Below are 12440 nucleotides of genomic sequence, written 5' to 3'. Positions count from 1 at the left end.
TTTTGTTTATTTTCTTCTAATAGAGCCTAACCGTAAATGTGTCTCTGAACCTGTGTGTAGCACTATAATTGAATTGATGAGCCTATTGCATTTTATGTAATATATAAACAAAAGATATTTACTTTGCACTGAGTTGTTCTCTTAACTGTAGACTGTTTAGAAATCATTTTCTAATGCAGTGTCATCTTCCTCGTCATTTTAAAGTTGGAGCATCTGTCGACCCAGCTGGTGTCACCATGCTCGATTCTATCAAGATCTACGGCAAAACCAAGGAGCAGTTTGGCTGGCCTGAGGATCCACCAGAGGACTTCTCCTCTGCTTCGGTCAACAATGTCTGCAGTCCCAACCTCAACCAGGGAAATGGCAACTCTGACGGAGACATAGCCACCCCAACCACCACCAGCGGCAGTGTGCTGGAGAGGTATGAGCTTTCTGCTCTAGGGTTCATAAAGTCAACACAAGTTGTTTGGCATTTACACTCCTCAACTCCCTGTAGTTCAGATAACCTCACCCTTGACCTGAGGAGATAGTGTTACCATTTCTTTGACTTTCTTATGTCCTAGTTTATGTCACTTTTATAGTAAACTACCTTTTGTCTGTGGCGGTAGTGGTAGTAGTTCGGATTGATATGTCTGTCCTTTCCCTTCCTTTCCCTACTGTTTAATGATAATATTGGATTTTTATTTTTATTTTTTTTGCACAACTGTAACGAAGTACATATATTTTATATTAATTTTATTTATTTTATAGCTATTTTATGATTATTTTTAACTGTTTTTCCAGGTAATCATAATATTAATAGATGTGACAAAAAAAAAAACATGCATACTGTGAGATTTTATCCATGTTGCCCACTCATAGTGTATCTCTACCCTTCATTCAGCAATTTAGAAGGAGTTGTTGAGGTTGAGCCTAAACTTTAAACAATGGCGGTTGGGTTCTCTTAAGAGTATTTAGTGCATGGCTATCGTGATGTCATCTTTTCTTGCATGCTTCTCTTATGTTCAACTGAATCATTTAATTTCACTTGTTTCTTTCTGTGATCCTCACACTTTGTTTTTGTTCTTTTTCTTTTGCTCCCAAAAATACAATAAAAAGTTGTGAAACTGAGTCCTTATCAACCTTGGACCGGTTAGTAACTGCCCTTTCTCTGCTTGTTTGTATGGTTTTGTGCATGTGTGCCAGTTTGTGTGTCCATGCCTGAGACATGTCATGCATCATTTCCACACTTGTACAACAACAAAAAAATCTTTTTTTTTTTTTTTTTCTGAGAGCATTTATTCTTGCATTCACTGTTATTTTGGCAATTAGATCAGCACAGGCTGCAACAGGTTAAGATTTGCTCTTTTTTCTGTTTGGTTGATTTAAGGCTAAATCTTTAGTAGAAGCAGTGTTGATCCTCTTTTTTTTAATTTCAGGTTGGTAGTCAGTTCCCTTGAGGCTTTGGAAAGCTGTTTTGCAGTGGGTTCCTCCAGTGAAAAGGTAAGTAGATAAACATTCTATTGATTGGTTGCCTAAAAGTGATAACCCTTCCAAATAAAAAAAAATAAAAAAAACTTGTGTGAAACTTACTTGTCTTTAAGAAGCATTGTTGACTGTATGTCTTAAACTCTGTAGGAGAAGAATAAGGCTGCAGCACTGGAGTTGGCCACCCTACTCCTGTCTATGCCAACCCCTACAGGTGTGCAGCAGCAAACCAAGGGACTTCTTGCCAGCCTGCACACCAGTCGAACTGCCTACCACAACCACAAGGTAAAGAAAGTTTATCCATTAAATGCAAAAATTGTGCAGCAGTTTGTTCAGAAGCCACTCTCAGAAGTGCATATTTTATAAATGTGGTGCTCACTTTTGAAGAACTAATGCAGCACTTATCCGCCCCCGCTCATCAGGACCAGTCCTTGCTGAGTAATGCAGTGCAGTGTCTGAACAGCTGCAGCCGTGAGGGCAGGGAGCTTGACCCTGATATCTTCCAGAGGCTTGTGATCACTGCCCGCTCCATTGCAATCATGAGACCAAACAACCTGGTGCATTTCACAGAAACAAAGTCATTACACCATGACTCTGGTAAGAGGCTGTTCTGCTGGTGACAAATGTTGTTTAAGACCAGGGAATAGCAATTTATGTGGAAATTATTTATTTGGTTACACAATTACTGTAATTATAATTATGACCTACAGAAACTGTTTGGTAGAAAGACTTTCTAAGTGACTCTAAATTACCTAAAGGTTTCATGGAAGATTCATTCATGTTCTCTTATTAACCCAGAAATGGCAGAGGATGGGCAAAAACATGTGGATGGGGAAAGCTGTAATTTCATCACACAGCTGATGAATAACTTCTGGAAGCTCCATGCCCTAAAACCAAAGAACGCCTTTCTTGCTCCTGCTTGCCTGCCTGGTAAGTAGTAAATACACCAACTGCATGTAAAAAATGTGTAGATAAGTTATAAATAATATGATCATGAACATGACCGATTGTCTGTTCACAGTTAAATGTAAAATATATACACATAATGTATACTGTCTTGAAGTACTAATTTGATTTCGGTAGTGTACACCTAGTTGAAAACAATAAAATGTGTTTTTCTTCTCCTCTATCTAAGGCCTAACTCATGTGGAGGCAACAGTAAATGCCTTGGTGGACATCATCCATGCATACTGCACATGTGAACTGGATTACATCAATGTAGCCTCCAAAATCTACATGCAAATGTTACTGTGCCCAGTAAGTCTGGTATTTATGTTGATCACTAGAACTATAATGAACGAGAATTGGTCACAAGATGTAAAATCACCATCAATGACAGATAACCATAAACATTTTACCATTACTATTGCACAGTGCTATTTCCATTCTAACATTCATACTTACTCCCTGTAAAGGCAGTATAGACACACTGTCATCAGGTAACTGTTCTGTATTTGATTTAACTTCAGGACACAGCTGTGAGCTTTGCTTGTAAGCAGGCTCTGATCAGAGTGCTTCGACCAAGAAACAAACGACGACATGTCACACTTCCATCTCCACCACGCTCCAACACACCTATGGGTAAGTTTGCACAGGTTTCATTTAGAGCCTCATGTATATCTGTATGCCTGTATTTTCCTTGATGTGTGTGAATGTGCATTAGGATGATTTTGTACAGTTTAGATATTAAACAGTTCTGATTAGGTAAGAATTTAAACGTATGGCTCTTATGACCACAAGTGGATTCAATTTTTTTTAAATGTTGGTTAATATCCAGGAGACAAGGATGATGATGATGACGACGATGCAGATGACAAAATGCAGTCATCAGTGCTGACTGGAGGAGAGGAGGGTAGACAGGAGAGCCAGGAGCAGAGTGAAGTAGACCATGGCGACTTTGAGATGGTGGTGAGCAAAGAGGGTCAATTATTTCAATGTGTTTTTCTTACGTTACATGTTGCAGGAACATGTACCCTAGATGGTATGTATGCTATCCGTAAGTCAGCATTCTATCTTCTCGGCTCCACTTTGTCTGGACAACTCTTTGGACCAAGGAAAGGTCACGTCAATTATTGGGGTACTCCCTCACATACATGAAACCAGATATTACTTGCAGAATCCTATATATGTGGAGGCCTTACTCTGTATTCTTTGGTCTCTCATATACGCCTGCGATGTTAGACTCCGAGCTTTAACATCCGAGCTCGTAAACTACATAAAATTCTTGAATGCATGCATCTCTACATTACTTCTGCCTTTTTATCATTGTGGGAGGAAACAGGCACATGTCATGCAAACACACGCACCCCTCAAGCAAATAATAAATCACTTAAAGTATGAAATACTAGTGAACCTTATTGTTATTTCCCTTGTATGCAAGTTAAACCTCAAATATAAACCAGTTACAAACCTTTTTTCTTTTAAAATGCATGTTGAAGCAAAAAATGACTCCTTTTTGTTTTTTCATCTCCTTAGTCAGAGTCCATGGTCCTGGAGACAGCAGAGAATGTCAACAATGGAAATCCATCTCCCCTTGAGGCTCTGCTGGCTGGAGCTGAGGGGTTCCCACCCATGCTGGACATCCCTCCTGATGCAGATGATGAAACAATGGTAGAGCTGGCAATTGCTCTCAGCCTGCAGCAGGATCAACAAGGTAACCAGAAAATACAAAATGAAGCAATAATTATGCGGTAACAGAGACTGCCTGGGAGTGCTCTCAACATTTAGACTATTTATGATGAAACTGTCTCAACTGCTTAGTTTCAGAGTTGTTTGAACCTGAGAATTGGATATTGGCATATGAGATCATACCACCAACTCATTTCAGCTAAAAACTAATAATTTTTTGTTTCATATAGCCGCCCCACTTGTCACAAAAATGAAACATGCAGTTATTGAAACACTCCTGCACTCTTGCTGACTAAAAACACAGTTTTGGAAATTGTCATGGGTATGAATTACCTGAACTTTCTACTCATCCTTTATATGTCAATTTTGGTGTTTGGGTATTGTTTACCTCAAATGGCTGACCAGAACCTTATCAGGTGAATCAATCACGTAGGAGATCCATATTTAAGTGAGTGCTGCCAATTTACTAAACACGTTTTTTGACCTTTTTAGGCAGTAGCAGCAGTGCTCTTGGCCTTCAAAGCCTTGGCCTTTCTGGCCAGGCCCCAAGCTCCTCTTCACTGGATGCTGGCACCCTTTCAGACACCACTGCATCAGGTAACAAGGCCACCTCCGTGATAGTGTGAGATCAGCAGGAAGCTAGGTTTTCTTATCCGCATGTCACAGTAGCTAGTAAATGCTTAAGTTACTTACAGTTTTTAATTGAAATCACTTAATCAACGTTACATCTTGTAGTCTTGGTTCAGTTTTTTGAATTTCAAATGGTTGTTTAGCTTGTTTTCAGACTGTCACATTTGCTCAAGTAGTTAACATTAATGACAGGTTGAAGTGTTAATAATGCACTGCATGCTGTATTGCATTGTTGGTGCCCAAGTAAAAAATAAAATTATGTATCCTAGCTGTGTATTTACTGTTACAGCTATTGCTATGATTTCAGCCCCGGCATCAGATGATGAGGGCAGCACAGCTGCTACTGATGGCTCCACGCTGCGAACCTCCCCAGCTGAGCATGGGGGCAGTGTGGGCTCAGAGAGTGGAGGTTCTGCAATTGACTCTGTGGCAGGGGAGCACAGTGGTAAGAACAGTGATCCTGAACACAACCAAATGTGTGATGATATTTTTCTATGCATATTTTTTAGATTACTGATTATAATACATGATATTTTGCCCATCCTTTCCTTTCCCCACACTTCAGTTTGAAGTTATAACGTAAAACTGAAGTTATCTTAACCTGTCATGTTACTCATTGAAGTCTATTCATAATTTTGAGGTGTCAGTTATACAATTGATACATATCACTTCTTACACCTACTTATTATGTATTAGCATGTTTCCAGTATGCTTAGTTGTATTTGTGCATTCATGTGTGTACAGTGTCAGGACGCAGCAGTGCATATGGAGACACAACAGTAGAAGGCCACCCTGCAGGTCCTGGCAGCGTCAGCTCCAGCACAGGAGCCATCAGCACCACCACAGCCCAGCAGGAAGGTGAAGGCTCAGAGGGAGAAGGAGAGAATGAGGGAGACATCCACACAAGCAACAGGTCAGTCATCCTGAATGCAAAGCAGGAGTTTAGATTAAGCTGAACACTCCATGTTTCAGCTCTGCAGTCAACAATGTGGCCAACTCAAGTATTGAAGTAAAATCCTTGATTTTGTGTTTCTTGTTAGGCTACACATGGTTCGTCTTATGCTACTGGAACGCCTGCTTCAGCACCTTTCTCAGCTCCACAATGTAGGTGGGGTCCAAGCCATCCCTTACATGCAGGTTATCCTCATGTTGACCTCTGACCTGGATGGTGAGGATGAAAAGGATAAGGGTGCCTTGGATGACCTGCTAGCACAACTCATTGCTGAGCTTGGGATGCACAAGAAGGTAACCACAGTCTCCCTCTGATAAATCAGGCTCTGTGTGTCGTTGTTTTACTTAATCCATGTCATTCCTGTGCAGGATGTGTCCAAGAAGAATGAGCGTAGCTCCATGAATGAAGTACACCTGGTCATCATGAGACTGCTCAGTGTCTTCATGTCTCGAACCAAGTCTGGGTCCAAATCTTCTTCTGAGGTACATCCCCTTTCTTTTCTTAATGCAGTTCTCACTGATTTCACTACAGGCTCTCAGCTAAATGTCTATTAAAGTACAGCAAGTACATCAAAAAGAAATTTTAAAAGGCACTATATTCATATATGTTTGAACTTAATACCTGTCGGACATCATGATTTATTCAAAGCCATCTTACAAGAAGATACTTGCTTTGCTTGGACAGCTTTTTACTTCTTCATGGGTATTTGTAAATTGCCTCTACATTGTATTACATGCCTGATGCACCCTCTCTCTCTCTTCCAGTCATCCTCGCTTATTTCCAACGCCACAGCAACTGCCTTGCTCAGCCTAGGTGCTATTGACTACTGTCTCCATGTTCTCAAATCACTCCTGGAGTTCTGGAAGAGTCAACAGGGTGAAGAGGAGCCTGTGGCCACAAGCCAGCTCCTCCGCCCACACACAGCCTCCTCTCCCCCAGACATGAGCCCTTTCTTCCTGCGCCAATATGTCAAGGTATCAGATAGCAGAAAACATCTCAGTTTTTAAAACTTGATTAAGTTATTTTTGTATAAGGAATTTTAATGTGAATTTAATTGTTGCTCCATCCATTAGGGACATGCTGCTGATGTGTTTGAAGCCTACTCCCAGCTATTGACTGAAATGGTGCTACGGCTACCATATCAGATCAAGAAGATTGCGGACACCAATCCACGAATACCACCTCCAGTCTTTGACCATTCCTGGTTCTACTATCTGTCTGAGGTAAGCAATTGAGTGTGTTACCTATATGATTTTCCTCTTCAACCTCTGTCTACACAAAAGACATTCAACCCCTTAACTCTATCTTCCTTTTTTTCTCAGTATCTGATGATTCAACAGACCCCATTTGTCAGGAGGCAGGTCAGAAAGCTGTTGCTGTTTATCTGCGGCTCCAAAGAAAAATATCGGCAGCTGCGGGATCTGCACACACTTGACTCCCACGTGCGCAGCATCAAGAAGCTCCTGGAGGAGCAGGGCATCTTCCTCCGGGCCGGTGTGGTCACAGCCACTTCTGGCTCTGCTCTACAGTATGACACACTCATCAGTCTGGTAAGTTTGCTCTGAACAGACATTAAGACTACTTACAGAGCTTCTTTTGTGTGCTGTATATCGGCTTTAAACCATGTTCATTCATACTTGTTTAATTTTTTGTCTTAATTATCATAAGACAAATTATTATTATTTATCATCTTTTGCTCATTTTTTTTCCGCTAAATGTCTTTGCTCTGAGGTACTATTGTCAACTACTGTAAGGATTGAGATTTTTGAAAGTGTAACTTCTCTTGGTGCAGATGGAACATCTGAAAGCTTGTGCCGAGATTGCCACCCAGAGGACGATCAACTGGCAGAAGTTCTGCATGAAGGATGACTGTAAGTTGATTATGATCAATGTTTGTAACTGGAAACAAGCAAACTTTAAAGGCCATTAGTATTAACATTGTATACGTCTCTTTTCCTCTTTCTCTTATCCGCTTCTCTTCTCCGTCTAGCTGTGTTGTACTTCCTGCTCCAAGTCAGCTTCCTAGTGGATGAGGGTGTTTCCCCAGTGCTTTTGCAACTACTCTCCTGTGCCCTGTGTGGCAGTAAGGTGCTGGCCAGTTCCTCTTCCTCTTCTTCATCATTCTCGGGAGGAGGCTCCAGTAGTGCTGGACAGACAGGAGCTTCTCAGTCTTCTCAGAGCAAGTCCTCCAGTAAAAAGAGCAAAAAAGAGGACAAGGAGAAAGACAAAGATGGTGAGGCGACGGCACAGACTTCATACTAGTTCATCTTGTTTAAATGGTACACGTTGAATGTTAGAATAGGCTTTAGATGAACCTGAAACAGGATATTTGGAGAATCTGATAATAGATGCTAGTGTCCTAACTGTTATATCTTTGTGGACTGATCACAGGTGATGGAGCTGGCAGCCAGGAGGATCAGCTGTGTATGGCTCTGGTCAGTCAACTTAACAAGTTTGCAGACAAGGAGACCCTCATCCAGTTCTTGCGCTGCTTCCTGCTGGAATCAAACTCCTCTGCTGTGCGCTGGCAAGCCCACTGCTTGGCACTTCACATCTACAGGTACTGTAGATATCTAACAAATTCAGACACACAAAACTCAAACCCAAAGCAGCACATTGTCCACAAGATGGTCTCCTTAATTGCTTCCTCTTAAATTTAGACCACCTTAGAGTGATTGAACATAAACAGCACCAATGAACAAACAATGGAAATGTGGGAATGAAAACAAAAATAAATTGTCCTTGGCCTGTGGCCAAATGTGAATCTCTCTATAGGAACTCCAGTAAATCTCAGCAGGAGCTGCTGCTGGAACTGACTTGGGCCATCTGGCCTGAGCTACCGGCATATGGCCGCAAAGCTGCCCAGTTTGTTGACCTGCTCGGATACTTCTCACTCAAAACCCCTCAGACAGAGAAAAAGGTTTGTTGGAAGGCCTCGCAGGCTATGGTTGTACTGATTTTAGTATAGTAGTTGTGATGAAATCAGATCATAAACATCTGATCTAGTCTCTTTTACATGCCATCTGTATACCGAAAGATTATTTGGCTTCTCTTTGATGTAGTTTGATTCCCTTACATAAAATACAAAGATATTTTGGCATAAATGCCCAGACTTCTTATTCAAAGTTCTCTTCCTGGATGTCTAAGCCTTTTCATCATAAAACAGAACATAGCCATTGCAATGATAATGCCACAATGTCTCTATAAAATAGTTTGAATATTTTAATTTCCCTTTTCTGTTCCAGTTGAAGGAGTATTCCCAAAAAGCTGTGGAAATCCTGAGGGCGCAGAACCATATCCTGACAAATCACCCCAACTCCAATATCTACAAGTATGTGTACATTAATATGCTATCTTGTAGCAACGAGAGTGCGGTCGTAAGTAGTGGACATGAACTACACAAAGATTTAATAATTTGATGTTTACTCCTGCAGCACTTTGTCAGGTTTGGTGGAGTTTGATGGATTTTATCTGGAGAGTGACCCCTGCTTGGTGTGCAACAATCCAGAAGTTCCCTTCTCAGTATGTAAACACAACTTCATTAATGGACAACATCTCTGGCCAAAAAGTACACAAGAAGTTTAACTAATATATGATTCCAGTGTTTTCAGACACTTGTAAGTCTGCATTGCTTTTGCATTGTTAAGGTTAGTTAAACTATGGTTGATTTTAGGTTTGTTATTTGAACAGATAAGACAAGGTGTGATAGGCTTAGGACGCTCATCTGTACAACCATACTGCTGTATGGACCCTTGTAGGACCCTACTGGCATAAACAGTCAATCATTGTTAAATGTTATGTGTACTCTGTTTGTCCTCCAGAATATAAAATTGTCATCGATCAAAGTGGACACCCGCTACACCACTACGCAGCAGGTTGTCAAGCTCATTGGCAGCCACACCATCAGCAAAGTCACAGTGAAGATTGGTGACCTCAAACGCACCAAAATGGTCCGCACCATCAACCTCTACTACAACAACAGGACTGTACAGGCTATTGTGGAGTTGAAAAACAAGTATGTTTGAACAAAGAGCAGCTGGACTTTCTCTCTCGCCTTCTTTTTCACTAAGTATCTGTTCAAAATGGTTAATTAAAACATCACAAGATGCAAAGATTATTTTGTTGCCACATGCTAATTCACTTGGCCGTATAAAGTAAAAGCTTTTGACTTGACCATCTGTTTTTAGGCCCGCTCGTTGGCACAAAGCCAAGAAAGTTCAGCTGACCCCAGGACAAACAGAGGTGAAGATTGACCTTCCTCTACCCATTGTCGCATCCAACCTGATGATCGAGTTCTCCGACTTTTATGAGAACTACCAGGCCTCTACCGAGACCCTGCAGTGTCCGCGCTGCAGTGCCTCTGTGCCAGCCAACCCTGGGGTGTGTGGCAACTGTGGTGAAAATGTGTATCAGTGCCACAAGTGCAGGTGAGCAGCAGGCCTCTTCTGAAGGTCTGAAAAGATTTTAAAGAGCATGGCAATAATTGGAGACATTAAAGTTTATTGTTTTTTTTGATTGTCTGTTTTCTATATTAGATCCATCAACTACGATGAAAAAGACCCCTTCCTGTGTAATGCCTGTGGTTTCTGCAAATATGCCCGGTTTGACTTCATGCTATATGCTAAACCATGCTGTGCTGTGGATCCCATTGAAAATGAGGAAGACAGGAAAAAGGTAACCAGTCACTCTTTGTGTAATACGAATGAAAAAGAAAGGAGCCAAGGGGAGTTTGCCATTACAAAAGATTGCATGGGAAAATGAATGAATTTTGGAGCCTCTGTCTCTACCTTCACTCTTCCTCTCTTAATCTCTCATGTGTTTCTCCCTGCAGGCTGTGACCAACATCAATACCCTGCTGGACAAAGCTGACCGAGTCTACCACCAGCTGATGGGTCACCGACCCCAGTTGGAGAGCCTCCTGTCTAAAGTCAATGAGGCAGCCCCAGAGAAACCACAGGTCAGTCTCAATATGGGCCTGAACATTGCTTTTCATTTTGAGTCTAATACTAGATAAGAAATTAAGGCATGAGTTAATGTTAAGGAAGCCTCTGGGACACATTTACTGTTAACTGAAATATATGTGATGGACAGTTTCAACTGATACATCTCACTTTTATTATTTATTGTATTTTCAATTTTCTCCAGAATGTTGTTCTATTCCTGTTGTGTGTCTTATTTCTACAGTTTTGTCTCATGATGGTATTTTCTTTTTTAATGTGTTGCCCTCAGGATGACACTGGAGCAGGTGCAGGACTTGGTACATCCTCCGCTAATGTGAACAGATACATTCAGCAGCTGGCTCAAGAGTACAGCGGAGACTGCAAGACATCATTTGATGAACTGTCCAAGATTATACAGGTACACAGATGAAAAAAGTTAATTTTTCTAGTAAACTGTGGCTTTTGTTGGTTTGTTTTCCCAGTACACATATGACTCTGTCCTTTTCTCTTTGTATACAGAAAGTGCTTGCATCTCGTAAAGAGCTCCTGGAGTATGATCTGCAGCAGAGAGAGGCTGCCACCAAGTCGTCCCGCAGCAGCAGCAGCCACCAGCCCACCTTCACCGCCAGTCAGTACCGTGCCCTCTCTGTGCTGGGCTGTGGCCACACCTCCTCAACCAAGTGCTATGGCTGTGCCTCCGCTGTCACGGGTCACTGCATCACACTGCTACGAGCACTGGCCACTAACCCAGCCCTCCGGCAGATCCTGGTCCTCCAGGGTCTCATACGTGAGCTGTTTGAGTATAACTTGCGGCGAGGTACAGCAGCAATGAGGGAGGAGGTGCGCCAGCTGGTCTGTCTCCTCACCAGGTTTGTGTATTGGTTATATGCATCACCTCCAGCCATACATATAATATACTGTACATCGATATTTACTTTTTGGTTTTACAGAGTTTTAGAGTGTATTGCAGTGATGATTGAATGTTATCTTGTGTCTTTTCCAATATTTTCCTGCTTCAGAGATCATCCAGAGGCCACTCAGCAGATGAATGACCTCATCATTGCTAAAGTGTCAGCTGCTCTCAAAGGCCACTGGGCCAATCCTGACCTGGTATGTCCCCTTATACTGGAAGCTGAAGAAATGAGCAAAAGAACATTTTCAGTTTGTTTTTGGAAAAAATATATTTTTTCAGTATCATATTTTTATCTAAACAGCAGAGCTGGATTGTACAGTTTAACTTTGTTGAAGAATTCAAATGTTTTATATGAATGTCTTTGTTTCTCCAACAGGTTAGTAATCTGCAGTATGAAATGTTGCTGCTGACGGACTCCATTTCAAAAGAGGGAGGATGTTGGGAGTTACGGTTGCGTTGTGGTAAGCTGATTTCCTAACCTCATTCTTTCCAAAGATGGTGTATTTTTAATTATCAGTCTGTGGGAATTGGTTTCATGTGGTAGCTCATGCCTTAGTGTGATTGACTCTGATCTAGCGATGTATGTGTGCTAAAATTTCATGAACAGTCCTGTGTAGTTTGGTCAGTGCTTGTCAGGGAGGAGAGATGGTAACTTTTCAGTCTCTGCCCTGATTCTCTGAATTAACATGTTTTCATTTTTGTCCTCATAGCCCTCAGTCTGTTCCTCATGTCAGTAAATATAAAGACACCTGTAGTCGTGGAGAACATCACTCTTATGTGCCTGAGAATCCTGCAGAAGCTCATCAAGCCCCCTGCTCCCACTAGCAAGAAGAACAAGGTAAACATGATATGACTCTGCCATTCAGCTGTACTCTAGACCAAGAACCACTGAATGCCTTTTAAAGTTTAT

At 41.5% G+C, this 12440-nt stretch overlaps 1 protein-coding gene across 4 annotated transcripts in view; it reads left to right on the top strand.

Moving 5' to 3' along the window:
- ubr4 (ubiquitin protein ligase E3 component n-recognin 4) overlaps nt 1-12440 on the top strand; it is a 49238-nt gene that overhangs the window by 26833 nt on the left and 9965 nt on the right. For 2 of the 4 annotated variants that reach the window (XM_070839786.1, XM_070839784.1), the window contains exons 48-80: nt 205-421; nt 1099-1131; nt 1419-1482; nt 1618-1752; nt 1890-2064; nt 2266-2397; nt 2603-2724; nt 2937-3048; nt 3245-3375; nt 3943-4120; nt 4588-4692; nt 5033-5170; nt 5470-5638; nt 5766-5970; nt 6046-6159; nt 6442-6651; nt 6751-6900; nt 7000-7227; nt 7470-7548; nt 7668-7910; nt 8069-8237; nt 8453-8597; nt 8923-9008; nt 9112-9199; nt 9499-9692; nt 9865-10104; nt 10213-10351; nt 10509-10634; nt 10907-11035; nt 11137-11486; nt 11637-11727; nt 11907-11991; nt 12241-12368. In XM_070839786.1, the coding sequence (XP_070695887.1) occupies nt 205-421; nt 1099-1131; nt 1419-1482; nt 1618-1752; nt 1890-2064; nt 2266-2397; nt 2603-2724; nt 2937-3048; nt 3245-3375; nt 3943-4120; nt 4588-4692; nt 5033-5170; nt 5470-5638; nt 5766-5970; nt 6046-6159; nt 6442-6651; nt 6751-6900; nt 7000-7227; nt 7470-7548; nt 7668-7910; nt 8069-8237; nt 8453-8597; nt 8923-9008; nt 9112-9199; nt 9499-9692; nt 9865-10104; nt 10213-10351; nt 10509-10634; nt 10907-11035; nt 11137-11486; nt 11637-11727; nt 11907-11991; nt 12241-12368 (4910 nt within the window). The remainder of the gene's footprint in view (nt 1-204; nt 422-1098; nt 1132-1418; nt 1483-1617; nt 1753-1889; nt 2065-2265; nt 2398-2602; nt 2725-2936; nt 3049-3244; nt 3376-3942; nt 4121-4587; nt 4693-5032; nt 5171-5469; nt 5639-5765; nt 5971-6045; nt 6160-6441; nt 6652-6750; nt 6901-6999; nt 7228-7469; nt 7549-7667; nt 7911-8068; nt 8238-8452; nt 8598-8922; nt 9009-9111; nt 9200-9498; nt 9693-9864; nt 10105-10212; nt 10352-10508; nt 10635-10906; nt 11036-11136; nt 11487-11636; nt 11728-11906; nt 11992-12240; nt 12369-12440) is intronic. The other 2 variants (XM_070839787.1, XM_070839785.1) reach the window with 1 other exon arrangement.

This window comes from Pempheris klunzingeri, chromosome 11, assembly GCF_042242105.1.
Source record: "Pempheris klunzingeri isolate RE-2024b chromosome 11, fPemKlu1.hap1, whole genome shotgun sequence".
Lineage (NCBI taxonomy): Eukaryota > Metazoa > Chordata > Actinopteri > Acropomatiformes > Pempheridae > Pempheris > Pempheris klunzingeri.
Note: the sequence above shows the minus strand (reverse complement) of the source record. Positions and strands in the feature narration are given on the sequence as shown.